At 41.7% G+C, this 26,551-nt stretch overlaps 2 protein-coding genes across 13 annotated transcripts in view; one reads left to right on the forward strand and one right to left on the reverse strand.

Annotated features, from left to right (window-relative positions):
• Nucleotides 1–26,551, reverse strand: part of PPFIBP1 (PPFIA binding protein 1) — a 172,197-nt gene that overhangs the window by 79,248 nt on the left and 66,398 nt on the right. The gene's annotated exons all lie outside the window — the stretch shown is intronic.
• C10H12orf71 (chromosome 10 C12orf71 homolog) lies at nt 15,656–18,357 on the forward strand. Its single transcript, XM_029953389.1, has 3 exons — nt 15,656–15,737; nt 16,673–17,374; nt 17,974–18,357. Exons 2-3 carry the CDS (start codon nt 16,718–16,720, stop codon nt 18,292–18,294), a joined length of 978 nt encoding a protein of 325 aa, XP_029809249.1. The 5' UTR covers nt 15,656–15,737; nt 16,673–16,717; the 3' UTR covers nt 18,295–18,357.

Below are 26,551 nucleotides of genomic sequence, written 5' to 3' on the forward strand. Positions count from 1 at the left end.
TTTTTTAAACACCAGAGGTCAGGGCAAAAGATGCACATGGTTGTTCCAATTCTATATGAGAATTCCCCAAGAGGTGCCTTTCCTCAAGAGACTTAGCAAAATCAGAAGGACAACCCCTAAGTTGACCAAGGACCTTCACTTGTGAGAAACTCCTAATTTAGAAGTTATTCACTCAGTAGGGGTGGGGGGGTGAGGCACAGGAAGGAGAAAGGGAGCGCTGAATGTGTAAACAAGGAACAGAGAAGTGACCTTTTATCTTAGAGAAATATTTTATAATTTTTCACTTCCTCTTAATGGTAAAGATTACTAGGGCCTTTTGCATAGAGTCCGAATGGACCTTTTGACCTTGGTCACTTCCACATTGCTCCAGGCTTACAGAGCAATGGATAACGATGATGCGATACAGTATCTAACCAGCCCTGAATTCGATGTGTAGTTTTACTGACAGATTGCTGTTATTTTAGAAATATACTTTCAGGAGGCAATATTTATCTCATTTGGTAGAAATGAAAGCTCCCATTCGTCCTGGTCTTTTAGGCTTGGAGAAATGAAATATGGGTTATGACTCAATGTTCAGAAGCCTAAGAAAGTACATTAACAGCCACATTAACAGGACACGCTTGGGAACAGGGAATGGGGAACGCTTAGAAATATAAGCATGACAAGTGCTAGATATCTGCAGAGAGAGATCTCCCAGATCTTCCAGAAACTGGGAAAGGCCCAGAGGAGAAAAGACATCCTTCGGCTCCTATATTTCTGAAGGAATCACTGGAAAGTATCACAACGACTTGACAGAAAATTCAGCTGCAAGCTCTTGGAATAAACAGTCAGTGCAAAGCACTGGAGAGCTGTGAGTGTCAAAACCACTCAGCCAAATCAGGCTTATGTGCAAAATAAAGGATATGCGAGGATGGTGTAATTAAAATAGATGTCAGGTAAAAACATACTAGACATCAACATGTTCTATCTTAGATCCTCAGAACTTGGAAAGGGCTGGACATTTTATAGGTTGTAGACTTGGGTAGAAGGGTGTGGCCAAAGCCCCCTTTCTTAAAGGTACCACTCTCATATTTGTTTTCCTTTACCTAACACTTTCTGCTCTAATGACTCATGAAATGAACACAGGGGACAGTACTGGGAACCGCGGAATCGACACCATCAACACTAAGGCACTCTGCTGGGCTGAAAAAGAGAAGTTAAAACTCAGCTTATTTAGATTCTTTTTAGTGATTTGTAAAAGATTCCACAAGAAGTATAGCTAGATTTCTGAGGCTAATTTATTATCAAGGCTCAAATATGGGTGGTGTGATGGGCTGAACTGTGTCTCCCCCCAAAATTTGTATGTTCAAGTCCTAACCCCCAGGATCACAGGATGTAACCTTATTTGGGGATAGGGTCTTTACCAAAGTAATCAAGTTAAAATGCAATCATTAGGATGGGCCCTCTTCCAATTGGAGCAGAATCTCAATAAAAAAGGGAAATTTCGACACACAGGCATGCATGGACAGACATGAAAGCATAAGATGGTGGCCATCTATCAGCCAAAGAGAGAAGCTTGGAAGAGCTCCTTCCCTTCACAGCCCATAGGAGGCTCTGGCCCAATGGACACTTTTTGGTTTTTAGCCTCTGGAACTGTGAGAGATAGATTTATGTTGTTTAAGCCGGGGGTGAGAGGACCCAGGATCACAAAGGCATAGGACATCCTAGGAGGCAGAGTTCAGAGTGCAAGCTGGCCTGAAAAATCCAGCTGTCGCTCTATAGAGAAGAATGAGTCTTCTAGGCAACAACGTGTTGGTCTTTTCCGTGACCACAATCAGCAACTGCCTTTATGACCTGGTAATGAACATGATAAACCAATTCGATTAGATATAGTGTATTTGCCATTTCAATATCATAAGCATTTACAGAGCAATTATTTGCTCCCAGATTCAAATTCGATTCCTACTGAGAGACCTGGCAATGACCTGTCAGAAAATGTCGTTCAGTGTTTGAAATGACAAGATACTGCATATGTGTGGTTGTTTTCCATACGTTCCTTTACTGCCCCTCCTGCCCCAATAATACTTAGGTACTTCCATAAACCTGAAAAAAAAGACCAAAATAAATATCCAACACAAAACTTAAAAAAAAAAGAAACAAAAGTGCCCTCAAATCAAAGGCAAAATTATCATAACCAACCATATTTTTTCAATGCTTATTCAGAGAGAGATTTATGCTAGAATCCTGGCAGAGGCCATGTGGAGATATAACAGGTACATCAAAGCAATTTAGGATTGATGAATAGTTTTTGTACCAACAAGGAAAGTGCTTCATAAAATTTTCAATAAATTTTTATCAGATGACTCACCCCTAGCAAGAATCAGGTCCCCTCCCATTTCTCCTCCTGCCAGGTCCCAAATACTTCCAGTCATTTTCACAAGCGCAAACATGTCATACAAAAGAATGCTGTGCCTCGTCGGCTAACAAAGACATTCTAGATTGTAAATCACTCCTAATCTTCAACATTGAGACACAGCTAGGAGCAAGCAGCACAGATGTAACCATGTTGACTTGGGAAAACACATACGTGTTATCCTCATCATGCAAAGAACAAGTTCTATAGCTTCACGGTAAAAGTCTTTTCATATTTACAATCATTACTAAATCACTAGGCTTTCAGGAGTTTCCAGAAGTTGCCTGGTATTCTGCTTCTAAATAGGACAAACAGACCTATTTTAATTTGGAGACAAACCAACTGACATCTTGAGTCAGGGTCACCATTCTGGCTATGCAGGTTGGGTCCTGCACAGGATGCCCTGCCCTAGCGAGTGGAGGCTAAAATCCGGTCTGTTCCAGCCCAGGGACTGTACCTGCCTTCAGGGCCACCATTTTCTAATTGCACAAAAGCTCTGTCACGACTAGGGCCACATTCACCTTCTTCTCCATGGATACCCTTCAGATAGAAGTCCAGAATCACCTCAGCACAGGGCAATCCTTTTAAACATGCTTAGTTCAGGAAATGAAAAAGTCAGTAGGGCTGGAATTTAAAGAACAAAGAGGGCATGACTCAAAATAAGCTGGAGATGTTGACAGGGACCATTTTGAAAATTTAAAGATTATCCTAGGAGTATCTGAGTGGCTCAGTAGGTTGAGCAGTTGAGCGTCCAACTCTTGATTTTGGTTCAGGTCATGATCTCAAAGCTTGTGGGATCAAGTCCTGCATCAGGCTGTGTGCTGATGGTACAGAGCCTCCTTGGGATTCTCTCTTCCTCTCTCTGCCCCTCCCCTACTCATGCTCTCTCTCTCAAAATAAACATTAAAAAATAAGAAAGATTATACTAAATACAGAGCGGTGTCATTGAAGGATCTTAAGGGACCTAATGTGGTTTGTGTTTCTAAAGAGTTCTCTCTGGCCCATGCAGAAGGGAGGAGAGAAGGTGTGGAATGTGGGTGAGAGTCAGCGGACAAAGTGACGGCAATAAAGTGGACAAGATGCAAAGGGAAACAGAATCACAAGGACTTTGTGAATTAGATGCAGGGCTAAAAGTGTGAGAGAGAAGAACGATGGCCAGGAGGATTCCCAGACTGCCACAAAAAAACTGGGCAGACAATGCTGCTGTTAATAAAGAACACTGGAGGAGGAGCAAGTTTGAGTGATCAAGCTCATGAGTTCAGTGTTAGACCCAAGACTTCCAGGGGCGCCTGGGTGGCTCAGTCGGTTAAGCATCTGACTTCGGCTCAGGTCATGATCTCATGGTCTGTGAGTTGGAGCCCCGCATTGGGCTCTGCACTGACAGCTCAGAGCCTGGAGCCTGCTTCAGATTCTATGTCTCCCTCTCTCTCTGCCCCTCACCCACTAATTGTCTCTCTCTGTCTCTCAAAAAATGAATAAATACTTTTTAAAAATTAAAAAAGAAGACTTCCATAAAACAGTAGGTTACTATGCCTTCTAGTAATCAGTGATACTAAAATATGATATGCCATACCTACTATTTTTTTAATGTTTTTTATTTATTTTTGAGAGACAGAGAGAGCACGAACAGGGGAGGGTCAGAGAGACAGGGAGACACAGAATCCGAAGCAGGCTCCAGGCTCTGAGCAAGCTGTCGGCACAGAGCCTGACATGGGGCTCGAACTCACGAACCATGAGATCATGAGCTAAGCCGAAGCCGGACACTCAACTGACTGAGCCAGCCAGGTGGCCCATTATTTTTTTTAATAAAATCTAAGAAACACAATTTTAATCAGAGTTTTAGAAGTACTCTGGCCAAACTTGGACTATGATTATAGTTCTCCAATTATTCTCCATGATCACATTCCTGTCCCCACCTCTAGAGTATTTCTGGTTGGACCAGTTGCTCTGAGAGTAAATAAATCTCAGAAGAAAAGGGAGAAAAGACAGCTCATCTAGGAGTTGTTCTAGGTCACAAAACACTCTGACCATCATCCCATCCTCCATCTTGTCCCCAAAATGTGTTCCAAGCCTCGTCTAGGAGTTTTTGATTGATTGTTACCAAATTCATTAAGAGCAGGGAGTCTCAGAGCATGGTCCCCAGAGGAAGCATCATGAGCAGAACTTGGGAGCTTGTTTGAAATTCTCAGACCCCACCCCAGACCTACTGATTCAGAAATTCTGAGGGTGGGACTCAGCACTCAGTGCTTTGACACATCCTTGGGGTGAGTTTAATGCATACCCAAGTTTCAGAACCAGTCACAACAATCACTTACATTTCCTTCACCACTGCTTCCTAATGTCCATAATCCTTTTTTCCTGTTAAAATTTCCTTAGAACTCCAAAAGTGTAGTCCACGTCTAAGTAAAGCTCCTTCCCCAGGAGACGTCATCCTTCATTTAACTCCCATGCTATCTCCTTCAAGGGACTTAGACACCCAGTTTCATCTCCACTAATCTAAATCTTGGCCTTATCACTGAGTCAATGGTGGGTGGCACTGCCCTCCTGCTCAGAGCTCCTTCTCTTCACACCGGCTGCACCACCTGGAGTTCTGCTCCTACTGCAAACTGCAGCACACTCCCACCAGGGGTCTGCCTTTCATTTGGAGTCATCAGTGTCTAATACACGAAGGAAACCTAGTAAAAGTCTAAGTGGTTATTCTAGATCAGTGTTTCTCAGGGTAGAGTCTACTAGAAATACAAGTACAGATATTTCTCATCCTCATCTCTAGTCTCTTAAACTAGAAATTTCTGGGGACAGGACTATGCCTTTTCAATACACATTGAAGTTCGATCCCTCCTGTTGTAGATGAACTGCTATCCTGATAACCACAGATTTAAATTAACTGCTTCTTGAGCACAGGACACTGAACCAAGATGAAACATAATGAGAAGAGCCTAATCAGTTGCTGACCTGTGGTCCGCTTCGTAACTGTATTCTGCAGATTATAAAGTTTTAAAGTGACAACATCACACTTGTGCTCTACCTATGCTGCGGAATACTTTCCTATCACTATGTCCTCCCTAGCCTGCACTTATGGAATTTGCTTCCCACACCTAGTGAATTTTCTCTTTTTCTTTTTGGCCCAGATAACTGAGCTTTACTGCCATTTAGAAGATAACTTTTCATCTCTTTCTCATAGTTTTATTCATTTGTAACTTGTGAATGTCTACATTAGCTCCAACAAAATTTAAACAGTGAATTTTAGGTGCAAAAAGAAAACAGCAAAATAGCTGCCAAGCAGCAAATGAAACTATTTATAACTACTGAAACACTGTCACACAGCCAAAAATATTTCCTGGCTTTAGTTATGAAAGTTAAACTTACTCCCCCACAACTCACTGCCCCAAAACCTCCTCCTATCAACTGGGTACATGAGCTCCACCCCAACCCCCACACACACCCTAAAAAGGACTGCACACAGATCCACAGTCAAAAAATAGTTACTACAAGCATGTCATATAATGGAAGCAGAGGGAGTCCAGAGACCAGTAGTTTTTAATACCACCAAGTAGCTATGAAACAGAAGGGAAACTGACAAGCTCTTTTCCTAGAATTAGCATCGAGTCTTTCTCAAAACACTTTGTGCTCATCTTTATTTTGTCAAACACATGCAAATCTGTTTTTAAAAATTGCAGCACTGTCTAATTAAATTTTCACCACTCTTTCTAAACTAAACTTTGTAATGGAAAAACAGACACACACACACATACATACACACACATCTGAAATCTATGAGAAGAGTACTTGTGCCTTGGGGTGGTTCTCGTGCACGCGCCTGACTTTTATTTTTCCGTTTTTTAAATTTTTAAAAAATATTTATTTAATCTTGAGAGAGAGAGAGAGAGAGAGAGAGAGAGAGAGAGAGAGAAAGCAGGAGTGGGGGAGGGGCAGAGAGAGAAGGAGATACAGAATCAGAAGCAGGCTCCAGGCTGCCAGCACAGAGCCCAACACGGGGTTCGGACCCACAAACTGTGAGATCATGACCTGAGCCGAAGTCAGATGCTCACCCAACAGAGTCACCCAGGCACCCCTGATTTTTATTTTTTAAAAATTGCCAATGTCTAGGGGCACCCAGGTGGCTCCGTTGGTTAAGCCTCCAACTCTTGATTTCAGCTCTGGTCATGATCTCATGGTTCGTGAATTCAAGCCCCGTGTCAGGCTCCACAGTGTGTGGAACCTGTTTGGGATTCTCCTTCTCTCCCTCCCTCTCTGCCCCCACTCGCCCTTTGTCTCAAAATAAATAAACTTTAAAAAAATGCCAAATTCTATTTCTGAGATTCATTTTAAGAATGATTTTAATAGATGTTCATGAAGGAACCTGTATTGGCTTGTTCTGGCTGGCAGAAAAATGTTTTGTTTTTTTTAATCGATGTATAACTTATACATAGTAAGAGTCACCGTTTTTAAACATACAATTTGATTTTTGATAAATGTACACACTTGCATAACCCCCATGAAAAAAATGTGGAGTGTGTTGCTCATTAGAGCTGCCACATGTGGCTTCTGAGCCCTTGAAATGTGGCTAATCCAACATCAGAGGTAGCGTAAGCATAAAATACACACCAGACTTCAAAGATTTGGGGGAAAAATGCAAAAGATCTTGTTAATATATGATGAAATTATATTTTGCATATAGTGAGTTAAATATTAATATAGTAAAATCAATTTACCTGTTTCTTTTTGCCTTAAACATGCCTATTAGAAAATTAAGAGTTACTGGCTTGCCTTTGTAGCTCAAAGTACATTTTTATTGGACAGAGCTTTAGAGATTTTTTTCTATCCCCAAAGAGCTCCCTCTCATCCCTTTGCAGCAAATATCATTTCTCCACCCCACCCCGGTCCTGGCAACCGCTGATCTAACCTTTAACAATAAAATTTTTCTTCTGATAGTCTTTAAAAAATATTTCCTCTTTTTTGTTTTCTGATTTTCCATTATCCTCTTGTGTTGTTTTAAAAACAGCTGTTTTTAACTTTAAAAGATCTGGAAATGCCTTGCCTGATCATTTCCTATAGTTTTCATTAACCAATGTCATTTTCATTAACCAGTTCCAATACTGGTAGGCCACGACAACAAGTGCATTCTGGGTAACTGTCTTCCACGGGAGCCGTGCACGAGTGGTTCATAATTGAATGGAGACCACTGTGCAAACACACAACAGCTCTATTCAGAGATGCTGTAAGAGAGCTGAGCAGAGGTGTGGGACTTCCTATAGCTTAATTTTATTTAGCTTTAGGGAAGTGGAGAGAAAGCTTTATCTGTGCTAAGAAAAGGTTGGACAAAAATGTAAAAAGCATTTACAGGTGGAAGGGGGAGCAAGGAGAGGAAGTTTGGCCCACTGGCAGCATCTGCGGTGGGAACTCTGTGATGGCTGATGAAGACTGCCAGAGAGATGCCGAGAGACAGCCAACCTGCACCTCGTGCCAGCCCCCACCCTGGGCTCACCTAGTCCCATTCTGCTTTTTTTTCCAATTCCCTTCCAATTAAAATGAAGTTAATTATTATTTATAATAGGTATTCACCTTTTCTGCTTCTTTTCACATTCATTCTTTATTCATTCCTGAGATACTGCATACCATCTTTCTGATTTTCCATAATCTAAGAACAGTATTGGCCACCTCCCGTCCATATTTTCTCCTACTGGGTTAGTTTGGGACCTGCATGCTAGTCTTTCCATCTCTGAACTCTTGGGCTCCCTATGGATAACCAACCTTGAGCACATCTCCTTAGATTTCTATACCTCATTCGTACCTCAGCTCCCTTCCCTTCCAATGCTCTAGAGAACTAGAACAAAAACTTTGCATGTTGAGCATTTTACTGCTAGTCTTTTAAGGGAACGTAGTAAAATGCCAATGAGGCTCTGTGCTTCCTTTTTTCCTCTGCAATAACTAAAAGTACCTCGGGAGTCAACATGCCCCCTCCCCATCCTCCACTCGAAAGATTTCTTGTGGAAAACTCTAAGAGGACCATTACCCAAGTGAGAATCATGGCAAAAGAAGAACCATTGGCCTCAACAGTTTGTATCCAGGCCATCTAAATATCCAGAGTGGACTGCATTCATTTCACCTGACCTCTGCTTCGCCCGGAAAAGAGCTCTTCCAGGCATTTCCACCCCAACTGGAGAGTGCAATAGAAACAGAAACGTCTCCAGGATGGTTCCCAAGTGAGACATGAGAAAGGATGATAACTCTGGTGGCTCCTATGACTGCCAGAATCCTGCGGGGCTCAAAGACCAGGCACCAAGCTGGTGCTCGTAGACACCGCCTGAGAACCACAAGGTACCGCTTTCTCTTGCAAAGCCCCCAGCCCAGGGGCAGGAGCTGGTCAGATAACCACACAAACACAAGGAAAATTATTAAATGCACACACAGTTTTGATACACAAATAGGGCTGGACACAAGTCAATGTTTGAAACGTTGGGATAAAATAAAAACATCTTCTCCAGAGGGGCAGTACTAATGAAAGTAGAACTAGTTTCAGTTTCCTTGAATGATGGAATGAAAATAAACCATTTACCATACACATTCCACATACATAATCTCTAATAAATACCAAAACTCTGCAAGAAAAGCATTATTATCTTTATTTTGTAGAGGAAGCAGAGCCAAGTTAAACGTGGATTTGCTGTTGCTAGAAGTGGCCTGGAATTTGATAGGCAATCAATTGGTAGACACACAATTGTTAAATTAATTTTTTTTAATTGAAAAGTACAGGCAGTATTTTAACAGCTAGGACAGGACTCTAGTTTCCCCATATTTGGTGTTGTGTGAGGCCTTATCAAACTTGGCCGTAAGTGGATATAAGCCTGGACATTAGGAAATAAAACAAGAAAAGTTATATGCCTATATGTTTGGCATCTAGATAACTTGCATTTAGTTCTCACTTGAGAGATAAAGAAGCAACCATCTCCATTATGCAACAGTCTAGCCATAGGCCCTTGGGGAATTAAATCCAGTCCAAAATAAGCTTAATATCAGCAATGCCTACGGGAAGGGCTGTTGTGAGGACTGAATGAGACAGTCCCTACACAGGCTGTTTCAGGGCCCACCATTTTTCGAAATAATTCAACAAAGACAGTTGTGATACAAAGGGGATTATTTGTTTTTACCTATACCCTGGGGCATTTAGCACTCAAATGACTAATCAAAAGTTCATGTAAACAGAAAATCAAGTCAATTATCTGCTGAACACCAGAGGGTTGTTGTTTAGTATAATGGTTGCCACAAATGGTTTATCCGAGACAAAGCAGTACTCATGATGTACAGATATATTCTGCGTATGCTTAAGTGGGAATAAGAATCGGTCCAACCCAGTTGTCTAAACCTTTCAAAGTGAGGCCCTTAGCAGAAGACTGCCACCAGTCTTGTTTCTAGATGCTTTGGAGGAAATATTGTCAGCTGATCCTGATAAGAAAGCCAAATCCTGATGCCACAATACGGTCCCATCTGCCTCTAATGAAACTTTTTGTTCAGAGTGCTACCCAAATGCACAAAAGGACACAGCACAGGGACATTCTAGAGCAGCTCTGTCCAAAAGAACTTTTCTGTGATGAGGGGAATGTTTTGTTTGCCCGGTGATAAGCTAGCCACTAGTTACGGGCAGTCACTGGGTACTTGAAATTTGGCTCATAGGACTGAAGAACCAAAGTATTAATTTAATTTCAATTGCCACAGGTGGCTAGTAGCTACTCTGTTGGATGGCACAGTTGTGGAGCTTACAAAAGATGACTGTGTGATGTTTTTGTGCCTGTGTATTAAAAATGCTTGTATGGGGGCACCTGGGTGGCTCAGTTGGTTAAGCTCCAACTTCAGCTCAGGTCATGATCTTGCAGTTTGGGAGTTCGAGCCCCATGTCGGGCTCAGTGCTGACAGTGTGAAGCCTGGAGCCTGCTTCAAATTCTGTGTGTGTGTGTGTGTATGTGTGTGTGCGTGTGTGTGTGTGTGTGTGTGTGTGTGTCAAAAATAAACACTAAATTTTTTTTAAATGCTTGTATGTGGGAGATCTATAGCTCTCATCTACTGCCACTGTCCACTAGGCCACTATCAGCCCACCACATATAATCAGCTGAGGCTAGGTCTCAGTGGCCTAGCTCCAGAGGGCCTCTGGACTCTGAAGGCAGATCTGGGTGGTCTGAACTGCACACAAAGCTAAGATGGGGACAAAAATACATAACTGAGACAATTGTCATGAAAATTAAATGACTGAGCATGTGAAAGCACCCAGCAGAGTGTGCGGCACCAACAGAGGCTTAAGACCGTTTAACTTTGCTTTAAACCAAAACACCATTCTCCTTTAATTAGGTGCATGAGCTCTGGCAAGGTTTTGTCTGTTTGGGAATAAACATACAAGTAGAGTGCAGGAAATGGTACCCACCCTCTCCCCACCCCCAAAAATAAACACTAGATATTTTGGCAAAGAATTTGATTTGGAAGAAGGGTGCCCCTGTCACAATAATTCCTATAAAACAAAACAAGCTACAGGACTAAGGCGATTTCTTGTTTTCTAAAGAACACCTCTTGTAATCATATTTACACTGGGTTTTTTTTTCCCCTTCCTCATAACTTTTTTTTTGTGGTAAAGTACACATAACATAAAATTTACTATCTCAACTATTTCTTAGTGTACAGGTCTGTGGTATTAAGTAAATTCATATTAACACTGGTTTTTGTCTCCAAAAAAAAAACATATTAATATGTAAAAAGACAGTATTAAAACATGTATAAGGTAAATAAAAATCAAATTCAAGAGAGTGATCATGGGAGAAGTGGGGTAGAAGGGAAAAGGGAGAAATATAAAGGGGTTTAAGTTTTATCTAGAATGTTTTATTTCTCTTCAAAAAAAAATCAAATATGGCAAAATGTTAAGACTTGACCGAATTGATAAGTATATAGGTGTTTCTTACATTATTTACTATACTTTTATGTATTCTTTCAAAACTTTTTATTTTGACCATATTTTAGACTTACAGAGAAGTTGCAAACACAGTATCCATCCATCCTCCCAACTCACTCCCTCTAATAGCAACATCTTGTGCAACCAGTACAATGATCAGTCCAGGAGATTAACTGTGATATAATCCTATTAGCTAAAATAAAGAAAATAATGAAATCACTCTGCATTTTCCATTAATGTTCTTCTCCTATTCTACAATAGCACGTGCACTAGTAGTTATTTCTCCTTAGTGTCCTGTAGTCTTTGACGGGTTTTCAGTCTTTCCTGGTCTTTTATGACCTTGACACCTGTCAGCTCCTTTGATGAATGACTCACAATTGGGGTTTATCTGATACTGTCTCACTCTCAAGCTGAGATTATGCATTATGGGCAAGACTACCACAGAAGTGGTGCTGTGTCCTTAATATATTGTATCAGTCTGGGATAACATTCATATGTTTAAAATATTTCATAATTATAAAATAGAAAAAATATGCAACCAAATTAGTTTCTCCCGACAAACAGGACCACGAGTAAATGTGTGTGTGTGTGTGTGTGTGTGTGTGTGTGTGTGTGTACATTTATTATAAGGAGGTTTATTATCAGGAACTGGTTCATGCATTTATGGAGACTGAGCAGTCCCAAGATGGGCCAGCTGAAAGCCAGAGAGCCAGTGGTTTAGTTCCAGTCCAAGGTCAGAGGCCTGAGAACCAGGGAAGCTGACAGTATAAACTTTAGTCTGAGAGCAAAGGCAGGGGAAGACCAAAGTCCCAGCTCAATGACAGGCAGAGAGAGCAAATTCTACCTTACTTAGTTTTTTGTTCTCTTCAGACCTTTAAAAGACTCAGGGGGTGGTGGGGGGCGGCGCGCGCCTAGATGGCTCGGTTAAGCATTCAGACTCCTGATTTCAGCTCAGGTCATGATCTTATGGTACATGGGTTCGAGCCCCATGTCAGGCTCTATGCTGACAGCACAGAGTCTGCTTGGGATTCTCTTTCTCTCTCTGGCCCTCCCCTGTGTGTGTGTGTGTGTGCACGCATACCCCTGCATGCACTCTCTCTCAAAATAAATAAACTTTACATAGATAGATAGGTAGGCAGATAGGTAGACAGATAAATGTCTACTTGATGACTACCCAAACTGGCAGGGCAATTTGCCAAATATTAATCTCCTCTAGAATCACCTTCGCACACACACCCAGAAAAATACAAAGTTAAATATCTGCATACTTAGTGTAGTTCAGTCAAGACAACACACAAAATTAACCCTAAAAGTAGCTTAACTTCTAAATTAGAAAGTTCCTACTCTACCTGTATATCTAGTTTTCAAATCCTATCAAGCCAAATGGATTTTAGGAAGTGTTCCCATTTTTAAGGTTATACCGCTATCACTAGCTTCAGGCCTAAAGCACTGTAAATTCATGACATACTACTATCATTTTAAAAAAATCTCCAGGGGTTTTATCATGGATGATTTTACTTCAAGAGAAAAGGCAATGATTAGCCAGCTTACACTATTTAGACTCGCTGTGATCCAACAGAAGACCAGCAAGTCAAATGAAGGCCTTAAAGAAATTAAGACAAGTTAAGGAGAACCAATAATCACCTGATCTCTTATCTAGGTTATATTTTGGAATAGACTACACTGCTCATCACAACATCCTAAAGATGTTCTGATATGCCATTGCTTATTCTACGTATGTTGCTTTAGAAAAAAAAATCTGAAGGAATTATATATATCAAACTATTAACAGTGACAGTCGTTTTTTCTGGCACAAGAGAGAAGGTGAGTTTCAGAGACTTTGACTAGCTGAGTTGTATATTAAAATGAAGTGTGTGTGTGTGTGTGTGTGTGTGTGTGTGTGTGTATGCATGCACAGTTGACCCTTGAACAACATGGGTTTAAACTGCACAGGTCCATTTATATGTGGATTTTTTTTTCAATCCAGTACAATATCTATAAGGCTATTAGTATTTGAGCTTTGGGGAATCAAAAGTTATACTGAGATTTGCAATTATGCTGGGGAGTGGTCAGCATCCTAAACCCTGTGTTGTTCAAGTGTCAACTGTATGTGTGTGTGTGGGGGGGGGTGTGTCAAGAGAGAAAAATGGTATAAATAAATATTCAAGTTTTCTCTGAGGCTTTTCCAATTGAAACTCTTTTACATTCAGGATCCCTCTAAATGGTGGTTTAGGTTGGGAAATCATATTTTCCACCTAAATGTTCATACTAAGTTCAAAGTGTTCCATTTCCATGGTAACCGTAGCATGTAGAGCTTTTGCCTTACCTTCACTCCAGCTTCAAAGAAAGAAAGCTCCTCACAAATTCTTTTCCCAGTGCTCTGGGAGGCAATCACAAGGTTTTACAAAAGGCCAGAGCCCAGAGATGCAGGTCTCATTATGCCAAAGAGGAAGCTGAATACTTACTTTAAATCTTTTAGCCTTTCCCAAACGTGGCTGCCACTGTTTGGGGCCAGTCCCATGTACCACGCACACCTCTTGCATGTCTCTTACAACACACTGCCCCACTCAGAGTAGTTTCTTTCAAAGAAACAGGACATGGATTTGCTTTGGGGCTGGATCAACTCTCCCAAGAATCTTCCAGGGAGGAAAGATGAGAGACAAGAGTGTGTACAGGGTAAGAGAATGGGGTTTAGAGCCAGGCTGTGTACACTTAATCCAGGTTCTAGGGTTTATGATCTTGGAACGTGTAGCATGCTATATAATTGCTGATGCTTTGGTTCCTTCATCTGTAAAATGGAGCAAATAATAGCACTCAACTGATTGGGTTGCTGTGAGAGTTAAATACATGTAAAATGCTTAGAACAGGACCTACCGTGTAGTAAAAACTCATGGTCTGCACATGCTGACTCCACCCCCTGGGATTAATCTAGGTCCCCAAACACTCATCAGAGTTGTGGCCACTTGCCAGCTGTTGGATAAGAATATACACTTTCTCCTCAACTCCAACTCCTGAAACAAGAGTTGCCTAAGACAACCCTTTTTAACAGACCTAAAGTTTAAACCAATACGACAGTGAAAAACTTGAGTCACAGCAAGCTTTAAATGTAATCTTGTTAAATGGAAATAAAGACAGAATAATATTTGGGAAAGATCCTAAGCAGATTCCAATGAGTTGAGGTTTTTTAAGTTGGACCTGTGTTTCTCGGCTTTTTTCGTGTGTGTGCGCGCGCGTGCACGTTTAAATCAATGCCTCTTTCTTGACAGATGTAAAAACTTTATGTTTCTTTTAATGCTACCCACACCATGAATTCCATCCTTACTCTCTCCAAAAGTAACAGCCAATCCCTTTTATTTTGACAGTCTCCCCTTGTAATGATTCCTTATCCCTTTTTTTTTAGGAAGAAGTGGGTGCAGAAACATTCCTGACTCTGCTTCCTCCTCTTTACTTTCTCATTCAGACTTTAATTTTTTAAATGTTTATTTTTCAGAGACAGAGAGAAAGAGAGATAGAGAGAGCACAAACATAAACGGGGGGAGGGAGGGAGAGAGGGAGACACAGAATCTGAAGCAGGCTCCAGGCTCTGAGCTGTCACCACAAAGCCCAACTTGGGGCACGAACCCACAGACAGTGAGATCATGACCTGAGCCGAAGCTGGATGCTTAACCAACTGAGCCACCCAGGCTCCCCAAAATTCCCAGTTCTCTTAACAAGGGTAGAAAGATTTCCTCTGGATCTCACTGACTCTCCTTTACCGCATCATATTTGATCTCCCCACCCAGTCAGCTGTTTGTCACCCAGGTGTCATTGCTCAAGCTGTTCTCTCTGGACGGCTCTCTCCCTGGACCCCTACCCCTTTTTACCCCACTAACTTGTACTTCCCCATAAATGCTCAGATCAGAAGTAATCTCCTCCAGTCCTTTCCTGATACCCCTCACCCCAATCTCACCCTGGCTGCACGAGGTCCCTCCTTTTATTCTCATGACATTAAAGTCCTTTGCTACACTTCCATTCTGTCCTGTAACAGGCTGTTTATGTCTGTTTCACCAAACAGGTTCTAAACTCCCTTAAGACAAGAACTATGTCACACACCCACAGGACAGGAGGGAAGGAACCTCCATCACTTTGGTCCTTCTGCCCTCACGAGGGATCGTCTTCAGCTTCACCATTAATATAGGATGATATGGGCACATTTAGTTTGGAAGCAAGGGGACAGCTCTTGTGGCTTTCTATCCCTTTTATCCCATCTTTCCACATTTCTGACTATACCTTGGGTCCCTGGGTTGCCATAGTAACCAACAGTCTCAGAACACAGACTTCTGGCAGTTGGACGTGTAGCCTCTGAGAGTTGGGATCTGAAGGATTTTTAACATCCCCAGTTTATGGCTCAGGAGCTGGCAGCGCCTTTTCCATGTGGGTAGCCATCACAGGAGGGCGTGACAGTATGCCTGTGTGTGCGCACGTGTGTGTGCCTGTGTGCGTGCTGTTTTTCACCCCCACTTACCTACTGGGGGCATCACAGACAAAGGTAGACTAAAAAGTACAAACAGACACACTGTCTCAGGTCACTTGGAATAAGATTTCCAATTGTTCAGCAGCTCCTACCCAGACAGAGAATGGGCATCGAAATGCTATAATCTTTCTGGAAAGCAATTTTATATCAACTATCAAGAACCTTTAATATGTCTGCAATCTTTGATCCATTAAAGCCACACAGATATAGGGAGACACAAAGATTTATTGACAAGGGGGTTTACTAATGATCTACTTATTCAAACAATAACCACCACCTAATGACCATCAATAAGAAAGTGGTTAAAAATGACAAAATAGCCATATATATGTTTACTCCAGCAAAAGCTATAAAATATAATCTCTCAACAGCTGATGTGGCATCCGCTTAGATATCTATGTGTATGGATACATACAAATACACATGTACACATACATGCACAGATAAAGGGAAGTCCACCAAAATGTTTTCAGTGACTGTAATCAATATCTCTAAACAGTAGGATAAGCATATTTAATTTCACCTTTATACTTTTCTGTATATTTCAAACTTTATACAATGATCATTGTTTCTTTTATAATTCAAGTCTTTCAAGACAGATGATAAGTGGTATCAGGTGGAGAGGATTAGTAGAAAGGGTTGTTATACAAAGAAATTTTTTAAGGGGGGGGTGGCCTTTTTTGCCCTTCATTAAAGAATACAAACACAGAATGAACTTCTACCAGAATGGGATAGTTACAAGTAGAACAAGGAATGAATAACGTTATTGCTCAGGTACCAGAACTTCCCTCTTCTTCTCCCCTAATCCCACCTATTTTTTTTTCTTCCTTTAAAGGATTCCTGAGATGAGAGTGACCTGAGATTTGAGCCCTTGAACTCAATGGCACACTCATCCTCCAGCAGCAATGGAAGTGACACCACAGACTTGAGCTCTGAATCAAACCCAAGCTTCTCTGTGGGCTATTTCCCTTGTGAAGACACCTTCTCCTACCAGAACACCTTCTCCCACGAAGACACGTCTTCCAAGAGCCCTTCAATCCTTGTCCCTCCTATTCAAGGGTCATGGAGGACCGAAAGTACAGGCACACTCCTGAGGAGACGAGACCAAATTCAGGATGACCCAAAGCAGTTTTGCAAACTAAGCATCGCCCTGGCCTGGGACGTTGATGCGGGCTCTAACAATTCAGACTCCATAGCTAATTGGGACATAAATGGAGTCAATTGGTGGATAGACAAGTGCCCCGAAGAGAATGCACAACTGACTCTCAGCAAAATGGACAGTCTTGTGCAAAAGCTTGAGACACTTCTGGGAAATCAGAAAGCTGATGAAGATGATGACTCTGAAGATGACTCTGCATTCCCTGAATCTGCTCAGGAAGAAGATTTCCAATTGTTCAGCAGCTCCCACCCAGACAGAGCTCAGGTCAGTCATCAAGAACATGATACTTGTCGAGACTTGTCTAACCCCTGCCAGCACAGAGGGACCATTCAGTTTCCACAGACTCCTTCAAGACTTCAGGAACACAAACTTACAGAGGTGAGCACAAAGGTGCCCCATAGGCAACATGGGAACAGACCTGGTTGGGGTGAGGGGGGGAACAGTTTGGAACATGGAGTATTACTACCTGCTCTGAAGCAGGCCCACATCCCCTCGGTGTTTGATGGCCAGGAGAGGGAGGGAGAAGGCTAACAGCAAGGAAAAGGCTCAGGGTGGAGCGGAAGGGGAAATACCGAGGAGCACTGAAGGAGAAAAGAGGGTAGGAAAGTTAAGAAAAAACTAATACTGATGACGCCCCCACAAAATATGTATGTGTTTAAGTATTAACATGGGGAGTATGGGTGGCTCAGTCAGTTAAGCATCCAACTTCAGGTCATGATCTCACAGTTCCAGGGTTCAAGCCCCGTGTTGGGTTCCTGCTGACAGCTCAGAGTCTGGAGCCTGTATCTCCCTCTCTCTCTGCCCCTCCCCTGCTAGTGCCCTGCCTCTCAAAAATGAATACATATTAAAAAAAAAAAACCTTTGCATTTATAGTTGGATTATTTTTGATAAAAGGATTTCAGTTCCATAAGTGGGTAGATAAGCAGTCCCACTGTTGTCCAGATTATAGCTCTTTAACTCATTCATGGTCTTGGCAGATGATAAACCAGGCAACTCACAGCCAAAGGACAAGAAGCACTCTAGAGACCTCCTCAGGCTCATCGGGTCAGCCAGGGACGGAGGAGACTCATGCCAGCACACCTGCCGTCTCCTGTGTGAACTTGAGGTGGGTCTTCCGCTGGCTGAGGGAGCAAGTCCTCGCCTCACTTCTCAGAAGACAACACCTGGAGAAGGCCACTGAGCACCCCCATCAGCTGCCACGAAAGAGAAGACTCTCTCACAGAAGCAAGAGAATCCAACCCCAAGATTCCCTCGAATTAGGACTCTCTCTATCGCCAGATTCTTTAACTTTCAGATAGCCTCTATTCTACAATCCCCACGAGTTCATTGTTTTCCAATAAACACAACACATGTTCTTATTAGTCATGTCTTTCTCTATCCAGCTCACCATCTTGACTCAGGCTGAATGTACAGATGTTGTCTAGAAGACTAAGATATATTCTCTGCGAATTTTAAGTAGTATTACCCTCCCTAACTTGAAGGCAAGGTTCTTCTTTTTCTCTCCTCCACCCTCCATTCTTACCGTATTTTTACCCTCTTTTATTTTTATATATTTTAACCTATTTTAGTATTAACCCAAATGCCCATTTTCAGGAGGCAGCAATATAACCCATCAGATTCCCAAGATGACAGTGTGGTTTGGGTTGAACTTCAAGGGCTTGAACAAGTGGCAACGGATACTGAGTCACTCAGGAAGTGGATTTCAATTGGCAGTGTTTCAGGAGTTCCGACAGCGGATCTGATGTCCCCGGGGATCTGACTGGTTCTGGACTGTGCCGTGTTGGCCAGAGTAAGCGGCCCACTCAGGAGGAATGTGAGGACTGGGTGCTACTTGACCACTCTAGGTCCAATCCTCCTCATTCACAAGATGGGAAAGGTTGTTTTGAGAACTGATAAGATAAGGCAAGCACTGACACACAATTTTGCTGTAGCTGTGGCTATTCATTCTCCAGAGGATCTCCTCAGAAACCTCGAGCCAAGGGACATCCAAGAGTGAGAGCTTAAGAGTCATTCTCACTGAAATATTTCCCACACAGAAGCAATATTTACCAAAAGGTAGGGGCTTCAGCAGATCTTGATTCAACTAAGTGCTCTCGCAGCCCCTTCCCCACCGCACCTTGTACAATGGCTTTGCAATTGTCACTAAACTTTCCTCTAAACTTCAACTTCTTTAAGGCAGGCTGTGCTCACCTCTCACCCTTTTGCCCTGATCTCTCCTTGTTACTGTTACCAATTCACCTCCCCAGGACCACTACCTCCTCCTTATTCACCCACAGATGTACCCAAGAACTCTGCTTCTTCAGCTTTTGCTACCAGCCTACACGACCCTCCAGAGTTCCTGTGCTTAAAGCACGTGAGTCTTTGGCTTCAAATTCTTCCCTTCCCTCAACTGAAATTCCCTTTTCTCCTTTTTCTCCTTCTCCCTTCCTTCCACAAATATTTAGCACATAGAAGTTCCAAGCACTTTTCTAACTTACAGAAACAATCCTTGGGCTCAGGAGGCTTATTACTTAAGAAATAAAGCCATGCGAACATGACTACGAAAAGATTATGGGTGATAACTAGTGTCTATATAAAGTACTCATTGAATACTAAAAAATAATTCAACATGAGGAGGCTGATTTTAAAAGGTTTCATATATAAGGTTGCTTGAGTTACAAATGTGTTTAGTTTAAGGTGGAAGACATTTTTTTAATGTTCATTTATTTCTTTTGAGAGATAGAGAGCAAGCAGGGGAGGGGCAAGGGGGGAGGAGAAAGAGAGAGAGAGAGAGAGAGAGAGAGAGAGAATCCCAAGCAGGCTCTGCAGCTAGCAGCACAGAGCCCAATGCAGGGATTGAACCCATGAACTGATCTTGACCTGAGCTGAAACCAAGAGTCGGACACTTAATAAGGTGGAAGGCTTTACACTGCTAAATAAATTGGTGTGGCTTTAAAGTGTGCAGTTCAGGCTGGTTATGTGTGAGAGACATTGGGGATGATACTTCCCAAGGTTGACAGCACAATGGGAGGAAGGAATCAAACAATAGGGCCTTCTCAGCAATATATGCTCACAGTCACATCTTGAGTTTCTTCACAGGCAGCCTCCTCACTTTATCCACTGCTCTGAGAACATCTTCCTGTCTGACTAGCTCACTCGAACACGCTGCTCCACCTCCACTTGCTCTTTGATTTCACCATGACTTTGAGTACCATCACCACACCTGTTCATGATTTTCATTCCCTTCCTTCCAGATTCCCCTATGCACCTGCTTCCCAAACCGCAGCATATCCACCACACCTGGTAGCATTCCCAATGTATCACCCTTTCTAGATCTTCTTTTCATCTATACTCACCACATTCCCCAAAAGGGCACCTGTAATTCTCACAGGAGCCAACACACAAAACACTGAGGTCACCTTCTCCGTCCCCTGGAGAACGCTCCCCCACTGCCTTTTCAAGTTCCCCCACTGCCTAGGGAATTTGCCCTTAGAGATGTCACTCTCAGGCTACTATAAAGCCAAGAACAACCCTTCTGGGTACAGTTGACCATGCCCTTCCGTAAGCTGTCCCCCAGTCCCCATCCTGCCACCCTCACACCATGATCGGTACTTTTCAGCTCTCTTTATCCAACTATTTTACCTACAAACCAACTTCTTCGTTCCTTTTTACTCTACAGTGTCTGGTACAGAGTGGTCTGTCTGTACATTATTTTTTAAATGATTTGAATATATTCTATTTCTTTAAACTTTTTCCTATACAATGTTTTTTGAAACGTGAAATCCAACAGCTTAGAGTTGCTCTTAGGACAAGCAGGGTTAAGAGCAAGAATGGGAGTAGAAAGTGGGGAGATAGGAAGAAAATGGCAATCCATGAAAGACCAAGCAGAGAGGTGGTGACCTACAGACTGACAAACCTAAGGCCAGAGGAAGTAAACAACTAATTTGAAATGTTAATTCAACAAATAAACATGGAGCTTTAGACCACATGTATGAACACCTAGAAGATGACCTATCCTATCACCTTGGCACTCATAACCAGAGCTCGGTTATTTTCACTCTTTCTCTAGTATTAAGTCAAGCTCTAAGAAAAACTCAAACACAATGAGCTACTTCAAAAGATTGCCCACAGTGAATAAGAAGCCCTGTTCATCAGCAAGACATCTTACATATTTGTGCTTAATTCTTTGGTGTTCTAATAAACTTGCTTGACAGGTATGAACCTATCTCTAAAATTCAAACAATGTATTTTATAAGCCTTTACAACAAATATTCTTTGTAAAGAATTCGAATTCTAAATATTCTTTGAGGTTATCATGCTACATCTCAGAGACCAACTCCAAGTGTTTAAAAATAGGAATATTTGAACACTTCCTCATTCATTATTGTGTCAAATATGCTGTGAAGCTAATAGCTACATGCTAAACTATGACCAGGTGCTCTGCTTTATGGCACATTTGTGGGGCTGGAAGAGGCCCACTTATATATCAAAGGGACCGAGAGCAAAATGGAAGTGGTCCCTGAAAGATCCAATCTTTGCTATAACCTTAATCTAGAGAGACTGCACTTATCACACACATGCTAAACGACTTAACCAATACGTTCTGGGATCCCATTATCTTAAAACAAAAACCATTCCTTCAAGTGAACTACTCAACCTTGAACCCCATAAAGCTCAGCTACTTGAACTAGTAAAGTGTTAAATTTAAATATTCATATTCTAGAATCGACAACATCATAATGAGTCAGAAGAATACACCGGAAGCTTATCAAGCAAATGTAGAGAGTATTCAGCTCCCTCTACACACAGAATCAGATAGACTAATGTACATTATATAGGCCATCCCATGTCAATTACTTACTCAGCAGGATCCCCATGAGAGAAAAGTATGTGTACCATACCAGCAAATCAAGGGCCAAATGATTTTCTGCAGACTTAAAGAACAGAATGTTAACGTTCATGGCTCTGGAGGACACACAGGGCTACATCTACCTGGTCACAAAAACAGCACCCCAAATCCTCTTAACAAAGAAAGGAAAACTGAAACAAATTCTACATGAATTCATAAGACTGCTGGCAAGGTCTGTACACCAATAGTGAAGAACGATTTTATTCAGGGTAGCTAACTGCTTCAAAAATAAGTCTTCATTACAAGTGACAAGTGGAAGAAATTCTGTTCCATGCAGTGGACTCTCTAATTTCAAGATGGATGGGAGGGTTTGTGTTGCACGGCCTGGAGTCTGCTGCTACCCTTTCAGACCCCAGCAAAGAGAACAACACTCTGCTTTCAAAAGTGAAATAAGATCCTCATCAGATAACACCGAATCACTGAGAGAGCCAGTCATGAGTCGTGTGGGTACAAAAGCCTCAGGATAAATTCCCAAAAGTATTATAAACCTAGATCAAGAAACCCCCTACTAAACATTTGTTTACTCTTCCACCTTTCCAAGGAATTCCATGGTTTTGATGCCCTTTGGATTACAATCTAATATACTTCATAAAGAAATACTTGTGAGGCATTTTCAAATGGGAGGGCAAACATCAAGTATCTATTCAGGTTGTGACTGTTGAATGAAAATTCACCTCATTTTTACTGAATTCTCTTAGTCTAGAAGGACATCAAAATGGCAATTTAACTTCACTTTTCCTTGCCTGCATCAATAAAGATTATTTTACGCATAGTTCTCCATAATAAAGAGATCCCTCCCTCCTCATGCACCCACCCACAAAGGAAAACATGACATATTCACTGTTAATACAGGTTTGGAGAGTCATTTTTAAGTTTTCCTCTCATCAACTCCACTACCATGTGTCATTGGGGCCTAGATTTTCCCCAAACAGGGATGGGGATGAAAAGGAGGCTTTTACTCCAGGAAAGTAATCAACAATTCAGTTAGTACTCTAGCGATACCATGATAATAAAGGATTCACATAGGAATCAAAAATGAATGCTAGCACTGGTTGGGAATAGCACGGGGTGTTGTATGCAGGTGCCATATTCCTAAACTGTACACATGAAACTAATGTTACACTGTACATTAACCGGAATTTAAATAAAAACTTTTAAAAAATGCTACAGCCATTCGGTGAATGACCACTGGGGAACAGGATGCGCACACGGTCTCCAAGAACAACACAGCAGAGTAGTAGTTAATAGTGGATTAGGTACCCTTCCAATGAGAGAACCTGTGAACACCAGCTTCACCGAGTGATTAAATTTAGCTTACCCAACAACATCACTGCCTTCAGAAGAGAAGCACTGACGGCTGCTAGCAATGTGTGTTTATCCTGAATCTAATCATGAGGAAACCAACAAACAGATGAACCCAGGATATAAGGTGTTCTATAAAGCCATCCTAGAACTATTAAAACATGTTAACACCAGAAAATACAAAATAAGAAAAAACAAAACAAAGAGACAAGACAGTTCATAAAGGAGACCAAAGAGACATGACGACCAACTGCTATTCATAACCCTTCACTAAATCTTTGACCAAATTCTCAAATCTATGATAAAACACATTTTTTAATAGTTGGAAAATCTGAATAAACACTGTAAGTCAGATCATTTTGTCAGGTGTAATAAGAATATTAAGGCTATGTAGAAGAATGTCCTTGATTCCTAGGAAATTAAGGGTGAAGTACCTGCAGCTTACTTTCAAATGCACCAGGAAAAGAAAAAACCCAGAAATACAAGCTGAGGAAGCAAAGATGGGAAAAACATTACGAAAAACTCCAGTATATAGGGAATCCAGATCTCTGCTATGAAAATAAAGTTCTACATGTGTTATACTTGTGTGATAAAAGCATCTTAAACAAAAGGTATTGATTTGATTTCTCCAATGATATAAGCTAGGCAATTCTTTAATCTGGTTCATTCATTCCTACTGGCACCTGCTTTTGGATTCACCATGGGCTGCCAGGAATTTTGAGTCTCATGGATGAATAAATATTCATCCCACAAGTCTTCTAACTGTAAAAAGTTGATCTAGTTGAAAAACAGACTAGCATATAGGCATTTTTCAAAAACATTTCAGATTTCCAGAGTTTATTTAGCTTTTGTTTAAATTTAAAAAATTTTTAATGTTTATTTTTGAGAGAGAGAGAGAGAGAGACAGAGAGAGAGAGAGAGAACAAGCAAGTAAGCAGGGGAGGGGCAGAGAGAGAGGGAGACACAGAATCTGAAGCAGGCTCTGAGCTGTCAGCACAGAGCCTGATGCAATGCGGAGCTTGAACTCACAAGCTCATGACCTAAGCCAAAATCGGACACTTAACCAACAGAGCCACCCAGGCACCCCTAACTTTTGTTGAAATTTAAAAGAATGATTTTTGCCCAATGGACAGCTAACTCTCTTCTCTTTCATATTCTCCCAAGTTCCAGGGCCTGGAGAGCTCACCTTTACCTTAAACAAACAAAAACTTGTTGGACATTTTCTGTTTTTCACGAATCAAGGAACAGCCTGCCACTTTACAATACTAATAGTTCTTGCAAATGGTTTCTGACATTTCCTTCCATTTTGAGCTGCGCGAGAGTGCTCTGCTTTTTCCAACCTAAGAAGCAGCGTAAGCACACAGTCACCATATGATGCACTATACACCCTGGGGACTCATGAGGGCAAAACAGGTGGCTGCCCCCGTCTTCATTCACATCATTTGGTGCACACCACTTACAGGATTAAAGCTAGAGATGCTTGTCTAAAACAAGGTATACCTTCATAGATACTAACACTTCGCAAATAATTCAGAAAAGTTCAGAGACTCCTTGAGTCCTACTCTTCAATCCTAAATTCAAAACCCACATTCACCAGTAAGATGTTCTGGCTTCAAATCTCAGGTCCACCTCTTATATGCTGTGGATCCTGGGAAGTTACTTAACCTCTCTGGGCTTTCCATTGTATCTATAAAAGGTGATCCCATAGTACTAGCCTCAACGTGTCGTGGTGAGGATTTAGAAAAAGTGGCCCACAGTATTTGCTTACAGATTTTTGCTGTTGCTAGCTGCTGTCACGTATTTCCTTTTTTAAATCTTCCTGTTAAATTCTGCCACAGCTCCTTGGGTCTACAGAACGGAGTCCCAAGAGGCATTAAGTCCCTCTAAAATCAGATCCTGACGTACTTTTCCAGTCTTATTTTACAATGCTCTGCTTCATCCATCCTGCTCCTTACAGTACTTATTCCCTCTATTTTCTTGCCTCAGTGCCTTTGCTTATTCTGTCCTCTCTCTTTGGAACCAGCCTAATCATGCTTGTCTGCCCTGCTACCTACCTATTCCCGAATGCACCCTTTCAAGGTTCATGTTGGATTCAAGCTCTTCTATAGAAGTGACTGGGATAGAAATAATCTCACCTTTTTTTGTGCTCCCATAGCACACCTGTAATAAGTATATGCTTCATCCTGTCTTACAGAAATGTGCTTCCATGTCCTTCTCTCCCACTAGACAAAAGCCCCTGTGTTCTGCTTATCTTTTCTTTTCATGCTCCAAAGCCCTTGGCCCCGTTTCTTGGACATAGTAGCTCTGTGATAAATATTTGGTGAAATGAATGGTTAATCTACAGGAAATAATTGAAACAGATAATATCTGAAATCTCATGTTGTTTCCTCTCCTATAAAATTTAACTAGCTTCTACTTTAATGAAGTCTAGTCCCTGGATATTTACATTGGGGGCCGGGGAGCATGGTGTAGTGTAGATGTTTCCTGAGTGGAGAAGCTGTTTTACCCATCAGACAAAGCTAGTTAACAAAAGAACTGCCATATCTTTCTATTTGAGGAGAAACTGATATTCTATCCTCTCTTTTTACTTGAAAAGACTTATTTTTAAGGTTTTGTATTTCCAAATCCTCCAGATAATGTCTAGATTCATTCACCCATTCAACTACATTTACTGAACACAACATGCTAGAGGCTGAGAGGCTGCGCACAAAGATGAGTAGATAGACCTTTCCCTTAAAGAGCTCGTGCTTGCAGGGGGATGGGCATCTTGCCAGACATAGCACAGGGGAAGATCTTGGAGAAGGAGCAGATAACACTGGCAACAACAGTGTGCAACAGCCGAAAGTCCTAAAAGGCATGTGTGGGAAATGGTCTAGTTCAGCTGAGCACAAGATGTGTCTCAGTGCAAGGGTAAGAGACAGAAGCCGGAAGTGCAGCCACAGAGCTGGATCTTATCTTAAGCTGGAATTCTATCTTATGGGGAGAATGAAATTCTGAAGCAAGATACTGAGATGATTAAATCCATGTTCTAGAAAGGCTTCTAATAACAGTAGTGTGACACGGGGACTGAAATGGAGAGAAGTTGGTAGCAGGAATATGAGCAAAAACATCAAAGAAACTGCCAGCCAGGCTCCATGGTAAGATGGACGAAGAAATAAAATGCAGGGTTAGCCCTTAAGTCATCTTCTCAGTACAGTTGGTGGTACTCCATTCCAATCTCAGCCCGGCTACAATACCCTCCATGCTACCCCAGCTCCTAGACTCTACTTTCTCTGACATTTAGTAAACATTGACAAGAGTTCATTTAATAAAGGCAGAAGATAGGAAGTTACCTAAGCTGAAAAGATGCATCAGACTTCAGGTGC

The sequence above is a fragment of the Suricata suricatta genome, chromosome 10 (genome assembly GCF_006229205.1).
Source record: "Suricata suricatta isolate VVHF042 chromosome 10, meerkat_22Aug2017_6uvM2_HiC, whole genome shotgun sequence".
NCBI lineage: Eukaryota > Metazoa > Chordata > Mammalia > Carnivora > Herpestidae > Suricata > Suricata suricatta.

What these genes read in the sequence shown, in the direction of transcription:
- C10H12orf71 (XM_029953389.1), top strand. Translation starts at nt 16,718, where the DNA reads ATGGCACACTCATCCTCCAGCAGCAATGGAAGTGACACCACAGACTTG. An exon ending in AGGAACACAAACTTACAGAG is followed by an intron (nt 17,375 to 17,973) that starts GTGAGCACAAAG and finishes TGGTCTTGGCAG; the next exon opens with ATGATAAACCAGGCAACTCA.